Raw genomic sequence first — 18949 nt, 5'->3', positions numbered from 1 at the left:
CTCAAATATGTAGATTTCCAGTAATTCTACCAAATATTAATCCCTTAATATGGGCATCATTCTACATCAACAGCATTCAGCATGCTGGCCATTGGCAGTACTGAGAAAACGACGTACTTAAAAATAATACAAAGCATTAATTGTACATGAACTCTTTCTTCAGATCACGGACATGCAACCAGTCCCAGCTAATTCTCTCTATTGTACATTATTCTATGCAATTTTGCCTTCTCTTTTGCTCCCCTACCACCACAGGATAAAATATACATCAGAACTATTCACACCTAATACTCTCAGAGGACATATGTTTCTGTCATGACCCAGCTACTGTGCAAACTAAAATTCAGTCCAACTGAGAACAGGTTGCCTTAGAAGAAGTCTCTGAAAAGTTAAAGGAGAAGTGCAAGAACTACTTTTAGTAAGAGCGACTCCACCATTTACGTAATTCATGTGCAACAATAAAAAAAACTACCTCGCCAGATATTTGAGGTTGAAATCATCTTTTCCCTCCCTATGGAATCCAAACATTTTGAGTCCCTCCACCCACTGCCCCCAGCCACCATCCACAACAAGGGTATGCTCAGATGAAGCCAGCAAGCAGCTCCAAAGGAAGTTCTGCAGAGCAGAATCCAAATCGAAGCCTCCAAGCTTTCCCACCCTGCCACCTTTCGGCGTTACATAGCTGCCTTCAACCTTTAATTTCACACAGTTCTATGCTTGACACGTTGTTTCAAACTTACGTTCAGAATGCATTAACTTGAAAATATAGTTTACACTTTACTGATCAAAAATGGCTAAAACTATGTAATGGAATCCTTTAAAGTGCTAGATGATGATTGGTAAGAATCTGAACTGAAAGTTGACTACACAGTAGTATATAATCAGAATGGAGATTTTCTGGCAAGATTGCATCCAAATCCACATCCAGAGTTTAAAAGGGCAAAAGATTCTAAGGTTTCCCATGCAGTCACTTTTTGATATCACTGCAGCCAATGTCAGCTGAGAGAGTAGATCTAAATGGTATCTCATAACACCAAAAAGCCCGTTAAGTATAAACGTCTCCCAAGAAGTAGGAGCTTTATTTTTCAATTTTAATCTTTCTTCTAGTGAAATAGATGGAGAGAAATTTCTTGAACTATATACCCTTCTAGATTTTTCTTCATACTTGAGAAACAAATGTGGGTAGTTCAATAAATATCAACAGTTTACATTTATTTAACTTTTAATGTAGAAAAAAATCTCAAACTATTCCATGGAGAAACAAACACTGAGCCAAGGAGAGAGAGATTAGTTGGGTCAAAGACTTAGGCAAAGGGTTGGAATTCAAGTATTGCCACCGGCGGTGGGGCAAAAGAATGGGAAATGCACAAGAGGCTTTAATCAGAGGAACAGAGAGTTCAGTAAAGTTGACAGGGTGCAAGAGGTTATAGAATCAGCCATGGAGGAATTGAAAGACATAGACAAAAATTTTTAATCTGAGACATTGCTGGATTACAAAATAAAGTAGGTCAGCAATAGGATTTGGTGCAGTATGGGATATGGGCAGCAGAATGTCAAGAGCACACTTTTTCCCAGTAATGTTCTAATGTATTACTACTGCTGTACTTAAGGCTTACTTCAGCACAAATTATGTCCTCTTCCCTATATAAAAAGTAACAACTAGCCTTTAATCCAGTGTCAGGAGTTTTCAACTACTCTCTGAGCTTGAACTAATTACAATTTAAAGGAGGCTTAAGACACAAACTGTTTAAGCTGTTGCCAAGTTATTCTTTACTAGCTCATTCAGACCTTATGTTGGTCTGCTGGGATCTTCAAAGGAATTTTCTACCAATTAAGTTTAAATTTGTGCAAAGAACACCAACATTAAAAAAAACACACAAGTTTAACAAAAATTATTCCAGCAATAATCACCAATCTTACTAAAATTACATTGTAAAAACACAGTACTAATCCATACACGTCAAATCAAAAGAGGTGAATCGCATAGAGGCATAATCCTTGGAGGAATATGGTAACATTTTTGCATAAAGTTTTCTTCAGTGGAGTCTCAGCTAATACATATTCTGGCGATTATCTAACTCTGTTCTGTTATTCATGAGAAGTCATCAGGAACCTCCTCTTTAACTGGGAGCAAAGTTCCACATCTTTACAAGTCTCAGTGATTTGAGAAGGGCCTCACAACCAAAAGGAAATTGGTGCAGAATTTCCTAGATCACACTAATGTTGAAATTACGACAAAATTTATCTTGCCAATGGCAATGTACACCAAATTTTCTGTAGAATTCTTTTGCCTATGCTGGATGTAAAAAACGATGTGAAACAAGCACAAGTGTAGCACCACCATAAAGAGTACGAGAGACTGGGCTATTGTCTTCTGCCATGGCTCCTCATTCTCCAAGTCTCTTGCCTCTGCTGCTTCTTTTCCACTGTTGTGCAGAACTGGGATATGCCAATGGGGCAGACCATTCCAGCTTCCCAAGTCTTTCTGAATGCATGGGCGGAGGTCCAAAACAATCTGGGTGCACTGACACTGACAGCACTTTGGCGAAGTATAGTGGAGGTCTCAGTTAGCAAATATAGCAGTAAATCGCAAAGAAAATGACTCTCAAGCCAAAAATCTAACTTAAGACAATATCAAATGACTTTGGGCAATGCTGTGCCTAAATTAGTTGGTGTAAGCCTACGCCCATGCATTACAGGCGTAAATGATCTGCAGAGGGTTTCAACGGAAGTATCTTGGAAGCACGGCTAACAATTAAGGAAATCGGCACGCTCCACTGTTTCGGCATAAAATTAGGGTTAATCGGCTATTCACAAATTTCTTTGGATAATAATAACATGATACCAGCCCATAGTTATATCAAAAAGCTTCAGGAAATTTCAGACCCTTGTCTTCACAAGATATTTCTCTTTTAAGGTACTTACTTCTATATTGAGTGTGTTTATAAACCTCACATGATTCTCGAGTGAGGAACTCCCACAAAGCTATTCACAGCAAAAAGATGAGTTGCATCACGAAATTCAAATATTACATCTTGCAGAACACTGCACAAAAATACATTTTTTTAAACATAAATGTGTCTAACTGATATCAAACAACATGTCCTTTACGCTGTTCGCAACGGGCAAGATACAGGCCATACCCAACCAGCCCGTGCTTGCAAAATTCAAAAGACAGTGTCCAACATTAGATGTGATTCCGCGATTAGACAACATTTGCTAAATAATCCTCAGTGTGCTAAGAATTACACTGACAACTAATTTAAGATCGTCAGTAGGGCTCGCAGTATGGCGCACTTGCGTGTACTGGAAGCTACATATATTAATACACAGGGCCCTGTTCTTTGCAGACAGAAAGAACATGTACACACATTGTGCTTGTTTCAGCTAAACAAAGTAAGTGGCAGCCATTCACTGGTTCCTTCCTCAGGGCAATGCCTTGACCAATCAGGGTCAAGTTGCCTGCTTTAAATTTCAAACAAAGCTTGGCAGTTAACTGTCAGTCACCATAAACTGGTGCATTTTCCATGGCAATGTCTCTACCAAAGTTCACTTGCCAACCAATCAGCACTCTCTCTCACACAGTAGAAAGTTGTTGTTTTCCCTTACATAGGTTATTCTTGCGTATTGTTCTGATGAGTACAAGACAAAAAGCGTCGACAACATGTCTCTATTTTCAGCAATTCTCAAGTTCTGTACGACCAAACGTCTTTTCATATTGAATAATGTTCTTATTTCAGTGACTAACTGTTAGATATACCAGCTGCAAAAGGGGACAACTGAAATTCTGGATTTTTCCCAGATTTTATAAAACCAAAATTGTTACGTTTGTGGTTAATATGTCTAAGGGTGAAAAATAGCTGCTTATAGTCAAAACATGTTGATAGTCATGGATTAAATACTAATCTTCAAAATTCTTGGTGCAGCGAGTGAAGGGTAGACCCGGCAGGATCGATTTCATTCCAAGAATCCTGTAAGAAAATATCGCGAATAAGTCTTTTTTTAAAAAAAATAGACTGGCAAAATTTTGTGTCGAGGTTGAAACTACACAAGGCAACCCCAACTTCACATGGGAACTGCATTGTGTGGGAGCTGATCAAATGTTTTATGACCTGCACCCACTTTTCCCCACCCCCTTCCCAGCTCCCCCCTCATGCCCCCTTACCAGCTCACCCTCCTCGCACCCCCTTCCCAGCTCCCCCCTCGCACCATCTTCCCCTCACACTCCCTCCCTTATGCCCCTGCACCCCCTCCCCCACCCCCCTGCACCCCCCTTCCCAGCTCCCCCCCGCAACCCCTTCCGTCCACCCTCTCCCCCCCCGCACCCCCTTCCCCCCACCTCCCCTCCGCCGGCATCCACCTATCCCTCAGCAGGGGCCCCAACAACCCCACTGCCTAGCGGGCATCTCGGGAGAGACCAAGGCTAAGGGAGTAAACCCTAACAGAAAATACGGAGCGGAACCCCGAAAGCTGTCATGTGTCACCTTTGGCATGTTTCCGGCAGTTCCTGCAGCCATACTGGTGCCAAACGTCATACTCTGCACTCCTTTGGACCCCACCAGGAAGGCCGAGAGGGGGGTTTTGAAGCTTGGGCAACTCACAACCTCCATACATCCACCCAGGCATGCGCCATGGAGAGGTCACCCCATAGTCGCCTCACAGCAACCAAAACAACACGGAAGGCAGCAGTTATGGGTTATAGGTTCAGCTCAATTGGCGTAGAGATTGGGTGCCACGAGTTGCCTTTGTCGATGGGAGAGGTCATCGCATCTCACTGGACAGCTACCGCCCGCCTCAAACCGGGCAGCCCCCGGTCAGTAAGTTTCTGTTCCGCCACAGTCCACCTGCTTTAATGGGTGCTTGGAGCTCATGGTCATTGCCCGACAAGTTTGACTGCAACATCACACCAAACAGCACTTCGTTTTGCAAGCTGGAACGGATGAACTGTGTGTCCTGGCCTGTCGGAAGACCTTACACAAATCAATGATTCTCGGAAGACTGCCATCATTAACAACGAGCTCAGTAGACTCAATGTGGACATTTCAGCACTTTAGGAGACACGCCGCCTGCGAGCGGATCTCTAAGAGAGCAAAACTACGCCTTCTTCTGGCAGGGTAGGGATCCTGAAGAGCCAAGACAGCATGGAGTGGGCTTCGCCATGAGAAACTCTTTGCTCAGCATGATAGAGCCACCTTCACATGGCTCGGAACGTATACTGTCCATCCGACTGCTCACCACCTCTGGTCCAGTACACCTACTCAGCATCTATGCTCCAACACTCTGCTCCCCACCTGAAGTTAAAGACCAGTTCTACGAGGAACTCCATAATATCATTAGTAGCATCCCCAACACCGAACACCTGTTCCTGCTGGGGGACTTTAATATCAGGGTTGGGGCCGACCATGACTCATGGCCCTCCTGTCTTGGGCGCTATAGCATTGGAAGGATGAATGAGAATGGACAGCGACTGCTTGAGTTGTGTACCTATCACAACCTCTGCATCACCAACTCGTTCTTTCATACCAAACCCTGTCACCAGGTTTCATGGAGACACCCAAGATCATGTCGTTGGCACCAGATGGACCTCATGGTCACAAGGTGAGCCTCTATAGACAGCATTCAAATCACACACAGCTTCCACAGTGCAGACTGCGACACCGACCACTCCCTGGTGTGCAGCAAGGTTAGACTCAAACCAAAGAAGCTGCATCACTCCAAGCAGAAGGGCCGCCCACACATCAACACTAGCAGAATTTCTTATCCACAGCTGTTACATAAGTTTCTAAATTCACTTGAAAAAGCCCTTCAAAACACGCCTACAGGGGATGCGTAGACCAAGTGGGCCCACATCAGAGGTGCCATCTATGACTCAGCAATGACCACCTATGGCAAACGTGTGCAGCAGAATGTAGACTGGTTTCAATCTCACTTTGAACAGCTGGAACTTGTCATAGCTGTTTAGCGCATTGCACTGTTAAACTACAAGAAAACCCCCAGCGAGTTAACCTCCGTAGCACTTAAAGTAGCCAGGCACTGCACAAATTACTACTGGCAACACCTATGCAGTCGTATTCAGCTGGCCTCCAATACCGGAAACATCAGAGGAATGTATGACGGCATTAAGAGAGCTTTTGGGCCAACCATCAGGAAGATTGCACCCCCCTCAAGTCTAAATCAGGGGACACGATCACTGACCAACGCAAGCAAATGTACCGCTGGGTGGAGCACAACCTAGAACTGTACTCCAGGGAAAATGTTGTCACTGAGACCGCCCTCAATGCAGCCCAGTCTCTGCTGGTCATGGATGAGCTGGACGAACAGCCAACAAAATCGGAACTCAGCAATGCCATTGATTCTCTAGCCAGTGGAAAAGCCCCTGGGAAGGACGGCATTACCCCTGAAATAATCAAGAGTGCCAAGTCCACTATACTTTCAGCACTCCACGAACTGCTTTGCCTGTGCTGAGATGAGGGAGCAGTACCACAGGACATGCACGATGCCAATATCATCACCCTCTATAAGAACAAGGGTGACCGCGGTGACTGCAACAACTACCGTGGAATCTCCCTGCTCGGTATAGTGGGGAAAGTCTTTGCTCGAGTCGCTTTAAACAGGCCCAAGAAGCTGGCTGAGCGTGTCTACTCTGAGGCACAGTGTGGCTTTCGAGCAGAGAGATCCACCATTGACATGCTGTTCTCCCTTCGCCAGCTCCAGTAGAAATGCCGAGAACAACAGATGCCCCTCCACCTTGCTTTCATTGATCTCACCAAATCCTTTGACCTCGTCAGCAGACGTGGTCTCTTCAGACTACTCGCAAAGATCAGATGTTCCCTTTTCTATCCTGATTGGCGTGAAACAGGGCTGTGTTCTTGCACCTACACTGTTTGGAATATTCTTCTCCTTGCTACTCTCACATGTGTTCAAGTCTTTAGAAGAAGGAATTTTCCTCCACACAAGATCAGATGGCAGGTTGTTCAACCTTGCCTGTCTAAGAGCGAAGACCAAAGTATGGAAGGTCCTCATCAGGAAACTCCTCTTTGCTGACAATGCTGCATTAACATCCCACATTGAACAGTGTCTACAGAGACTCATCGACAGGATTGCGGCTGCCTGTAATGAATTTGGCCAAACCATCAGCCTCAAGAAAACGATCATGGGACAGAACGTCAGAAATGCTCCATCCATCAATATCGGCGACCGCGCTCTGGAAGTGGTTCAGGAGTTCACCTACCTAGGCTCAACTATCATCAGTAACCTGTTTCTCGATGCAGAATTCAACAAGCGCATGGGAAAGGCTTCCACTGCTATGTCCAAATTGGCCAAGAGAGTGTGGAAAAATGGCGCACTGACACGGAACACAAAAGTCCGAGTGTATCAAGCCTGTGTCCTCAGTACCTTGCTCTACAGCAGCGAGGCCTGGACAATGTATGTCAGCCAAGAACAACGTCTCAATTCATTCCATCTTCGCTGCCTCCGGAGAATCCTTGGCATCAGGTGGCAGGACCGTATCTCCAACGCAGAAGTCCTCGAGGCGGCCAACATCCCCAGCATATTCACCCTACTGAGCCAGCAGCGCTTGAGATGGCTTGGCCAAGTGAGCCGCATGGAAGATGGCAGGATCCAAAAGGACACACTGTACAGCAAGCTCATCACTGGTATCAGACCCACCGGCTGTCCATGTCTCCATTTTAAAGACGTCTGCAAACGCGACATGAAGCCCTGTAACATCGACCACAAGTCGTAGGAGTCAGCTGCCAGGGATCGCCAGAGCTGGCGGGCAGCCATAAAGGCAGGGCTGAAGTGTGGCGAGTCGAAGAGACTTAGCAGTTGGCAGGAAAAAGGACAGATGCGCAAGGGGAGAGCCAACTTGTAACAGCCCCGACAGCCAATTCTATCTGCAGCGCCGGTGGAAGAGTCTGCCACTCTAGAATTGGCCTTTATAGCCACTCCAGGCGCTGCTTTTATTTTATTTTTTATTTATTTTATTTATTTAGAGATACAGCACTGAAACAGGCCCTTCGGCCCTCCGAGTCTGTGCCGACCATCAACCTCCCATTTATACTAATTCTACACTAATCCCATATTCCTACCACATGCCCACCTGTCCCTATATTCCCCTACCACCTACCTATACTCGGGGCAATTTATAATGGCCAATTTACCTATCAACCTGCAAGTCCTTTGGTGGTGAGAGGAAACCGGAGCACCCGGCGAAAACCCACGCAGAACTTGCAAACTCCACACAGGCAGTACCCAGAATTGAACCCGGGTCACTGGAGCTGTGAGGCTGCTTCACAAACCACTTACCACCTCCAGGCGCTTACCCATTGTCTCTCAAGACAAGGAGGCCAAAGAAGAAGAAGAAGAAGAAATACTAAACGACATTAACTCATTGGTGGCCTATCTTCCCCGATTATAATTTAGTTGGGCATCCATCTCCTGTGGCCAAGACAAGGACATAACAGGCTCTTAGGCTTACAAAACTCCGTTACTCTCCAGTAATTGCATAGAAGTATGTGCAGTGGTTCAGGTAGTAGCACTCTACCTCTGAGCCAGATGGTTGCGGGATGAAGTCTAGCTTGAGCACAAAAATCGAGGCTGACACTCCAGTGCAGTACCATTGAGAAATATCTAGTTTTACACTATAAGCGTTTATTTTGTTAATGGTTTGAGGTAAAAACTACACAATAGTGTGGGCCTTCATCAAGTAAAATCTGTATTTCTAAATACAACATTTTAGCAGGTCACATTGGTACTGGGAATTCTCCCAAGAAAATTTGGGAGTTGTTGTGCAAAGCTAGCAATGTGAAGCTATTCCCGAAAGTGTAGCTATTGGTTGGGGGTCGGGGGGGGACGGAGTGCGGGGTGGGCGAGTACAACAACTACAATGTATGTCAGTATCTTAGAATGGCATTTACAAAAATAAAATGCATCAATAGACTATGCGACACTAATTATGGATATCCTAATGATTTTCCCCCTATAGCCTGAATCCAATGGAGTCTACATACAGAATATCCTGAATTGCAAATATTCACAATCCTGCTGATGCCTTTCAGTTTACTAATTGTCGCAGAGCAAGAATTACACAGAAATAATAAATGAATATATCAGTAAACAGGCAACAGTAGCAGAAAAAGAACAAGCTTACATTGATACAGGGCCTTTCACACCTTACATCCCAGGTTGCTAAAGGAAGTGGGGGTGGAGATAGCGGAAGGGCTTGCCATGACCATCCAATCTTCCTTGGATACGGGGGAGGTGCAAGAGGATTGGAGAGTGGCAAATGTGACACCCCTATTCAAGAAAGAGTGTAAGGACAGTCTTAGCAACTACAGTCTAGTTAGTTTAACTTCAGTGGTGGGCAAGGTTTTAGAAACAACAATTAGGGAAGAAGTCAAAAGACACTTGGAGAGGTTCCAGTTAATTAAGGATAGTCAGAACAGATTTGTAAAAGGCAGATCGTGCTTGTCCAATCTAATTGAATTTTTTTGATGAAGGAACTGATAAGGTTGATGAAGGAAAGGCGGTGAATGTTGTTTAAATGGATTTTAAGAAAGAATTTGATAAAGAGCCACATAAAAGACTGGTTAACAAAACTGAAGCTTATGGAATTTTTTTCTTTATTCGTTCATGGGATATGGGCATCATTGGCTAGGACAGCATTTATTGCCCATCCCTAATTGCCGTTGAGAAGGTGGTGGTGAGCTGCCTTCTTGCTGTCCATGTGGGGTAGGTACACCCACAATGCCGTTAGGAAGGGAGTTCCAGGACCTTGACCCAGCGACAGTGAAGGAACGGTGATATAGTTCCAAGTCAGGATGGTGCTTGGCAGGAGGGGAACTTGCAGGTGGTGGTGTTCCCATGCATTTGCTGCCCTTGTCCTTCTAGGTGGTAAAGGTCACGAGTTTGGAAGGTACTGTCTAAGGAGTTGCTGCAGTGCATCTTGTAGATGGTTCACACTGCTGCCACTGTGCGTCAGTGGATGAGGGAGTGAATGTTTGTGCATGGGGTGAAAATCAAGCAGGCTGCTTTGTCCTGGATGGTATCGAGCTTCTTGAGTGTTGTTGGAGCTGCATCTATCAAGGCAAGTGGAGAATATTCCATCACATTCCTGACTTGTGCCTTAGGGAGTCAGGAGGTGAGTTACTCGCTGCAGAATTCCCAGCCTCTGATCTGCTCTTGTAGCCATGGTATTTATATGGCTACTCCAGTTCAGTTTCTGATCAAAGGTAACCCCCAGGATATTGACAGTGGGGGTTTCAGTGATCATAATGCCATTGAATGTCATGGGGAGATGGTTAGATTCTCTGTTGTTGAAGACAGTCATTGCCTGACACTTGCGTGGCGCGAATGTTACTTGCACTTATCAGCCCGAGCCTGGATGTTGTCCAGGTCTTGCTGCATTTCTACATAAATATATAATGGCCAGAACAAGCAGCAAACCTGGGGATTGGGAGCAGTTTAGAATTCGGCAAAGGAGGACAAAGGGATTGATTAGGAAGGGGAAAATTGAGTATGAGAGTAAGCTTGCAGAGAACATAAAAACTGACTGTAAAAGCTTCTATAGATATGTGAAGAGAAAAAGATTAGTGAAGACAAATGTGGGTCCCCTTACAGTCAGAAACAGGGGAATTTATAATGGGGGATAAATAAATGGCAGACCAATTAAATACATACTTTGGTTCTGTCTTCACAAAGGAGTACACAAATTACCTCCCAGAAATATTGGGGAACATAGGGTCTAGTGAGAAGGAGGAACTGTATGAAATTAGTATTAGTGGGAAAATGGCGTTAGGAAAATTGATGGGAGTGAAGGCCGATAAATCCCCAAGGCCTGATAATCTACATCCCAGAGTACTTAAGGAAGTGGCCCTAGAAATAGTAGATGCATTGTTGGTCATTTTTCAAAATTCTATAGACTCTGGAACAATTCCAACAGTTTGGAGGGTAGCTAATGTAACACCACTATTTAAAAAAGGAGGTCCAGAGAATACAGGGAATTATAGATCGGTTAGCCTGACATCAGTAGCGGGGAAAATGCTATTGTCCATTATAAAAGATGTAATAGCAGAGCACTTGGAAAACAATGACATGATCGGACAAAGTCAGCAAAGACCTACGAATGGGAAATCAAACTTGACAAATGTACTGGAATTTTTTTGAAGATGTAACTAGTAGAATAGATGAGGGAGAATCAGTGGGTATGGTATATTTGGACTTTCAGGAGGCTTTCGTTAAGGTCCCACATAAGAGATTAGTGTGCAAAATTAAAGCACATGGGATTGGGGGTAAGGTACTGACATGGATAGAGAACTGGTTGGCAGACAGGAAACAAAGAGTAGGAATAAATGGGTATTTTGCCATGTGGCAGGCAGTGACTAGTGGGGTACCGCAGGGATCAGTGCTAGGACCCCTGCTTTGCACAATATATATTAATGATATAGATGAGGGAATTAAATGTAATATATCTGAGTTTGCAGACGACACAAAGCTGGGTGGGAGCGGGAGTTGTGAAGAGGATGCAGAGAAGCTCCAGTGTGATTTGGACAGGTTGAGTGAGTGGGCAAATACATGGCAGATGCAGTATAATGTGAACAAATGTGATGGCAGGACTGACTTATAAAGAGAGATTGGGTCGATTAGGCTTGTATTCACCAGAGTTCAGAAGAATGAGAGGGAATCTCATAGAAACCTACAAAATTCTTACTGGACTGGACAGACTAGATGCAGGAAGGATCTTCCCGATGGCGGGGGAGTCCAGTACCAGGGGTCACAGTCTAAGGATAAGGGATAAGCCATTTAGGACTGAGATGAGGAGAGATTTCTTCACCCAAAGAGTAGTGAACCTGTGGAATTCTCTACCCCACAGAAAGCAATTGAGGCCAAATCATTAAATATTTTCAAGAGTTGGATGTCGTTCTTAGGGCTAATGGGATCAAGGGATACAGGGAGAAAGCAGGAACAGGTTACTGAGTTTGGATGATCAGCCATGATCGTATTGAATGGCAGAGCAGGTTCGAAGGGACAAATGGCCTATTCCTGCTCCTATTTTTCTATGTTTTTTCTATGTTTACACAGACTGCTTCAGTATCGGAGGAGTCACGAATGGTGCTGAACAATGTGCAATCATCAGCAAACATCTGCACTGCTAACTTTATGATTGAAGGAAGGTCATTGATCAAACAGCTAAAGATGGTTGGGCCTAGGACACTACCCTGAGGAACTCCTACAGTGATGTCCTGGAGCTCAGATAATTGACCTCCAACAACCACAACCATCTTCCTTTGCGCTAGGTATGACTCCAGCCAGCGGTGAGTTTTCCCCCTGATTCCCATTGACTCCAGTTTTGCTAGAGCTCCTTGATGCCAAACTCAGTCAAATGCTGCCTTGATGTCAAGGGCAGTAACTCTCACCTGACTGCTTGAGTTTAGCTCTTTTGTCCACGTTTGAACCAAGGCTGTAATGAGGTCAGGAGCTGAGTGGCCCTGGCGGAACCCAAACTGAGCGTCACTTAGCAGGTTATTGCTGAGCAAGTGCCACTTGATAGCACCGTTGACGACACCTTCCATCACTTTACTGATGATCGAGAGCAGATTGATGGGGCGGTAATTGGCCGGGTTGGATTTGTCTTGCTTTTTGTGTATAGGAGGAATAGGAAGTTCAGTGTCAAATTGGATAAAAAATTGGTTTACGGACATTAAACAACGAGTTGTAGTAAATGGTTGTTTTTCAGACTGGAGGATGGTAGACTGTGGCATTCCCCAAGGGTCAGTGCCGAGATCACGGCCTTTTGTTTTTCTATATATTAATGATTTTGATCTTGGAATTCAGAGTAAAATGACAAAATTTGCCAACGACACCAAACTTGGAGGTGTGACAAACAGTGAAGATGATATGACCAGCGTGCAACAGAACACAGATAGGCAAGCAGAATGGGCAGGCAGGTGGCAGATGGAATTTCATACTGACAAGTGTGAGGTGATGCATTTTGGAACAAGAGATAGGGTGAGGTAATATATACTTAATGGCACAGTTCTAAAGAGTGTGCAGAAATGGTGGGCCCTGGGGGTGCAGGTTCATTGATCTTTGAAGGTAGCAGGACATACCAATAAAGTGGTTAGTAAAGCATATGGGATCTTGGGCTTCATGAATTGAGTACAAAAGCAAGGACGTTATAACAAACCTTTATGAAGTTCTGGTTAGACCTCAACTGGAATATTGCGTTCAGTTCTGGTCACCACACTTTAGGAAGGTATGAGGGTCCTTGAGATGGTGCAGAGGAGATTCACCAGAATGGTTCCAGGTATGGGGGATTTAGTTACAAGGTTAGTTTGGAAATGTTGGGGTTAGAGCAAAGGAGATTGAGGGGAGATTTAATAGAGCTGTACAAGTTTATGACAGACTTAGGTAAGTTAAACAAGTAAAGAATGTTCCCATTAACTCGTGGTACAAGAACGAGGGGACACAGATTGAAGGTTTTGGGTAAGAGATGCAGGGAAATGCAAGGAATAACTTTTTTTACACAGTGGGTAGTAATGATCTGGAACTCGCCGCCCATGAGGGTGGTGGAAGCAGAGACAATCAACGACTTCAAAAGGAAATTGGATGGCCACTTGAAGTTAATAAACTTGCATGGCTACAGGGATCAAGCAAGGGAAGTGGGACTGACTGGATAGTTCCATGGAGAGCCAGCATGGAATCGATGGGCTAAATGGCCTCCTTCTGTGCCGTAAATGACTCAACGACCTTCTGGACATCTCAAAGTTCTTCACAACTACTGAATTACTTGTAAAGTATAGCCACAGTTGCTTTTTATGTAGGGTCCCACAAACAGCAATGAAATCAATGTCGGGACAGGACACTGAGAGAACTCACCGCACTTCTCAGTAACAGTACCATGTGATATTTTCCATTCACTTGAACCAGCAGCCAGGAACTTGGTTTAACATCTCATCTTAGACAAAGAGACCAAGAGTAATGCTAATGATACAAATCTAAATGGGAATGTCAGCTGTGAGAGGGACACAAAGAGGCTGCAAAAAGATAGAGACAGGTTCAATGAGGGTGCAGCAAAGTGGCAGATGCAGTATAATGTGGGTAACTGTAAGGCTATTTACTTTGGTAGTAAGAACAGGAAAGCAGAATATTTTTTAAAAGGAGTGAAACTTTTAAATGTTGATGTTCAGAGACACTTGGATGTACTCATACACAGAACACATAAAGCAATTAGGAAGGCAAATGGCATGTTAGCCTTTATTGCAAGAGGATTGGAGTACAAGAACAAGGAAGTCTTGCTACAATTGTTTAGGGTTTTGGTGAAACCAGACCTGGAGTACTGTTTTGGTCTCCATATTTACAGATGGATATTCTTGCCTTGGAAGCAGTACAGCAAAGGTTCATTAGATTGGTTCCTGGGATGAGGAGGGTGTCCAATGATGAGAGGCTGAGTAAATTGGACCAATACTCTCTGGAGCTTAGAAGAATGAGAGGTAATCACATTGAAACATACAAGATTCTGACGGGGCTTGACAAGTTAGAGGTTTCCCCTGCCTGGGGAATCTAGAACATTGGGGCACAGCCTCAGGATAAGGGGTCGAACACTTAGCACTCAGATGAGAAGTTTCTTCACTCAGAGGGTTGTGAATCGTGGAATTCTATGGAAGGCTGTGGATGCTCCATCGTTGAGTATATTCAAAGCTGAGAAAGACAAGATTTTTGGTGTCTCAGAGAATCAAGAGATATAGGAAATACACGGGCAAGTGGAGTTTAAGTAGATCAGCCATGAGTGTATTGAATAGCAAAGTAGGTTCGAGGGGCCATACAATCTCCTCCTGCTCCTATCTCTTAAGTTCTTTTCCAAAAGATGGTATTTCCAAAAATGCAGCACACCCTCAGCACCTCACTGACATGTCAACCTAGATTATGTGCCGAGTTACTGAACACACAAACCTCTGACTCAGAGAAAAGGGCGTCATTACTGGATAAAACTGACACAAGAACTATAAACTGTATAGCAACCACATAACCCAAATCCACTAAAGCAATTCAGAAACAACTAAAAGAACAAGCAAGTAGACAAAAGCAAAGTACTGCAGGAGCTGGAAATCGGAAATAAAAACAAAGTGCTGGAAATACTCAGCAGGTCCGACAGCATCAGAGAAAGCGAAACAGAGTTAACGTTCCGGCTCTGTGACGTTTCATCAGAATTGGATCCAGCATTATCTGTTTTTATAAGTAAATAGACTGAGTTTGGCATCAAGGAGCCCTAGCCAAATTGAAATCAATGGGAAGCAGGGGGAAAACTGGTTGGAATCATACCAGCACGAAGAGAGATGCAGGACATCGCTGCAAGAGTTCCTTAGAGTAGTGTCCTAGGCCCAACCATCTCCAGCTGTTTCATCAACGACCTTGCCTCCAACATATAGTCAGAAATGGGGATGTTTGCTGCTTATTGCACAGAGTGCAGTACCATTCACAATTCCTCGGATACTGAAGCAGTCCAATGCCTGCATGCAACAAGACCTGGACCATATAACCATATAACAGCAGGTCAGAGACTGGAAATTCTGTGGCGAGTAACTCATCTCCTCACTCCACAAAGCCTGCCCACCATCTGCAAGGCACAAATCAGGAGTATGATGGAATACTCTCCACTTGCCTGGATAGGCGCAACTTCAAAACCCAAGCGGCTCAACACCATCCAGGACAAAACAGCCCGCTGGATCAGCACCCCAACTACCATGTTAAACATTTGCTCCCTCCACCACCAGTGCAGAGTGAGCGCAGCATGTACCATCTACAAAATGCACTCAAAGAACAAAGAAAATTACAGCACAGGAACAGGCCCTTCGGCCCTCCAAGCCTGCGCCGATCCAGATCCTCTATCTAAACATGACGCCTATTTTCGAAGGGTCTGTATCTCTTTACTTCCTGCCCATTCATGTATCTGTCTAGATACATATTAAAAGACGCTATCGTGCCCGCGTCTACCATCTCCGCTGGCAATGCGTTCCAGGCACCCACCACCCTCTGCATAAAGAACTTTCCACGCATATCCCCCCTAAACTTTTCCCCTCTCACTTTGAACTCGTGACCCCTTGTAATTGAATCCCCCACTCTGGGAAAAAGCTTCTTGCTATCCACCCTGTCTATACCTCTCATGATTTTGTACACCTCAATCAGGTCCCCCCTCAACCTCAGCCTTTCTAATGAAAATAATCCTAATCTACTCAACCTCTCTTCATAGCTAGCGCCCTCCATACCAGGCAACATCCTGGTGAACCTCCTCTGCACCCTCTCCAAAGCATCCACATCCTTTTGGTAATGTGGCGACCAGAACTGCACGTAGTATTCCAAATGTGGCCGAACCAAAGTCCTATACAACTGTAACATGACCTGCCAACCGTAGTACTCAATACCCCGTCCGATGAAGGAAAGCATGCCGTATGCCTTCTTGACCACTCTATTGACCTGCGTTGCCACCTTCAGGGAACAATGGACCTGAACACCCAAATCTCTCTGTACATCAATTTTCCCCAGGACTTTTCCATTTACTGTATAGTTCACTCTTGAATTAGATCTTCCAAAATGCATCACCTCGCATTTGCCCTGATTGAACTCCATCTGCCATTTCTCTGCCCAACTCTCCAGTCTATCTATATTCTGCTGTCCCCTTCACTATCTGCTACTCCACCAATCTTAGTGTCGTCTGCAAACTTGCTAATCAGACCACCTATACTTTCCTCCAAATCATTTATGTATATCACAAACAACAGTGGTCCCAGCACGGACCCCTGTGGAATACCACTGGTCACACGTCTCCATTTTGAGAAACTCCCTTCCACTGCTACTCTCTGTCTCCTGTTGCCCAGCCAGTTCTTTATCCATCTAGCTAGTACACCTTGGACCCCATGTGCCTTCACTTTCTCCATCAGCCTACCATGGGGAACCTTATCAAACGCCTTACTGAAGTCCATGTATATGACATCTACAGCCCTTCTCTCATCAATCAACTTTGTCACTTCCTCAAAGAATTCTATTAAGTTGGTAAGACATGACCTTCCCTGCACAAAACCATGTTGCCTATCACTGATAAGCCCATTTCTTCCAAATGGGAATAGATCCTATCCCTCAGTAACTTCTCCAGCAGCGTCCCTACCACTGACGTCAGGCTCACCGGTCTATAATTACCTGGATTATCCCTGCTACCCTTCTTAAACAAGGGGACAACATTAGCAATTCTCCAGTCCTCTGGGACCTCACCCGTGTTTAAGGATGCTGCAAAGATATCTGTTAAGGCCCCAGCTATTTCCTCTCTCGCTTCCCACAGTAACCTGGGATAGATCCCATCCGGACCTGGGGACTTGTCCACCTTAATGCCTTTTAGAATACCCAACACTCCCTCCATCCTTATGCCGACTTGACCTAGAGTAATCAAACATCTGTTCCTAACCTCAACATCCTTCATGTCCCTCTCCTCAGTGAATACCGATGCAAAGTACTCGTTTAAAATCTCACCCATTTTCTCTGACTCCACGCATAACTTTCCTCCTTTGTCCTTGAGTGGGCCAAATCCTTTCTCTAGTTACCCTCTTGCTCCTTATATGTGAATAAAAGGCTTTGGGATTTTCCTTAACCCTGTTTGCTAAAGATATTTCATGACCCCTTTTAGCCCTCTTAATTCCTCGTTTCAGATTGGTCCGACATTCCCGATATTCTTTCAAAGCTTCGTCTTTCTTCAGCCACCTAGACCTTATGTATGCTTCCTTTTTCCTCTTAGCTAGTCTCACAATTTCACCTGTCATCCATGGTTCCCTAATCTTGCCATTTCTATCCCTCATTTTCACAGGAACATGTCTCTCCTGCACGCTAATCAACCTCTCTTTAAAAGCCTCCCACATATAAAATGTGGATTTACCTTCAAACAGCTGCTCCCAATCTACATTCCCCAGCTCCTGCCGAATTTTGGTATAGTTGGCCTTCCCCCAATTTAGCACTCTTCCTTTAGGACCACTCTCGTTTTTGTCCTTGAGTATTCTAAAACTTACGGAATTGTGATCACTATTCCCAAAGTAGTTCCCTACTGAAACTTCAACCACCTGGCCGGGCTCATTCCCCAACACCAGGTCCAGTATGGCCCCTTCCCGAGTTGGACTATTTACATACTGCTCTAGAAAACCGCCCTGGTTGCTCCTGACAAATTCTGCGCCATCTAGACCTCTAACACTAAGTGAGTCCCAGTCAATGTTGGGAAAATTAAAATCTCCTATCATCACCACCCTGTTGCTCCTACATCTTTCCATAATCTGTTTACATATTTGTAACTCTATCTCACGCTCGCTGTTGGGAGGCCTGTAGTACAGCCCCAACATTGTTACTGCATCCTTCCTATTTCTGAGTTCTGCCCATATTGCCTCACTGCTCGAGTCCTCCATAGTGCCCTCCTTCAGCACAGCTGTGATATCCTCTTTGACCAGTAATGCAACTCCTCCACCCCTTTTACCTCCCTCTCTATCCCGCCTGAAGCATCGATATCCTGGGATATTTAGTTGCCAATCATGCCCTTCCCTCAACCAAGTCTCAGTAATAGCAATAACATCATACTCCCAGGTACTAATCCAAGCCCTAAGTTCATCTGCCTTACCTACTACACTTCTTGCATTAAAACAAATGCACCTCAGACCACCACTCCCTTTGCGTTCATCATCTGCTCCCTGCCTAATCTTCCCCTTAATCACTCGAGCAACTCACCAAGCCTCCTTCGATAGCACCTTTCAAACCAGCGACCTCTGCCATCTAGAAGAACAAGGGCAGTAGATGCTTGGGCATAGATAAGGTAGATGGGAAGAAACTTTTTCCCTTGGCGGAGGTGTCAATAACCAGGGGTATAGATTTAAGGTAAGGGGCAGGAGGTTTAGAGGGGATTTGAGGAAAAAAGTTTTTACCC

The 18949-nt window shown here is 44.7% G+C and overlaps 1 protein-coding gene across 11 annotated transcripts in view; it reads right to left on the bottom strand.

Annotated features, from left to right (window-relative positions):
• Nucleotides 1-18949, bottom strand: part of LOC137369760 (intermembrane lipid transfer protein VPS13B-like) — a 1379747-nt gene that overhangs the window by 719824 nt on the left and 640974 nt on the right. Inside the window, exon 20 of one of the 11 annotated variants that reach the window (XM_068031176.1) lies at nucleotides 3309-3971. The exons of the other annotated variants lie outside the window; for them this stretch is intronic. Coding sequence (XP_067887277.1) covers nucleotides 3958-3971 — 14 coding nt within the window. The 3' untranslated portion in view covers nucleotides 3309-3957. Of the gene's footprint in view, nucleotides 1-3308; nucleotides 3972-18949 lie in introns of those variants that run through there. 11 annotated transcript variants of the gene reach the window in all.

Source organism: Heterodontus francisci, chromosome 5, assembly GCF_036365525.1.
Source record: "Heterodontus francisci isolate sHetFra1 chromosome 5, sHetFra1.hap1, whole genome shotgun sequence".
Taxonomy (NCBI): domain Eukaryota; kingdom Metazoa; phylum Chordata; class Chondrichthyes; order Heterodontiformes; family Heterodontidae; genus Heterodontus; species Heterodontus francisci.
The sequence above is the reverse complement of the archived record's forward strand: the minus strand, read 5'-3'. Positions and strand labels throughout refer to the sequence as shown.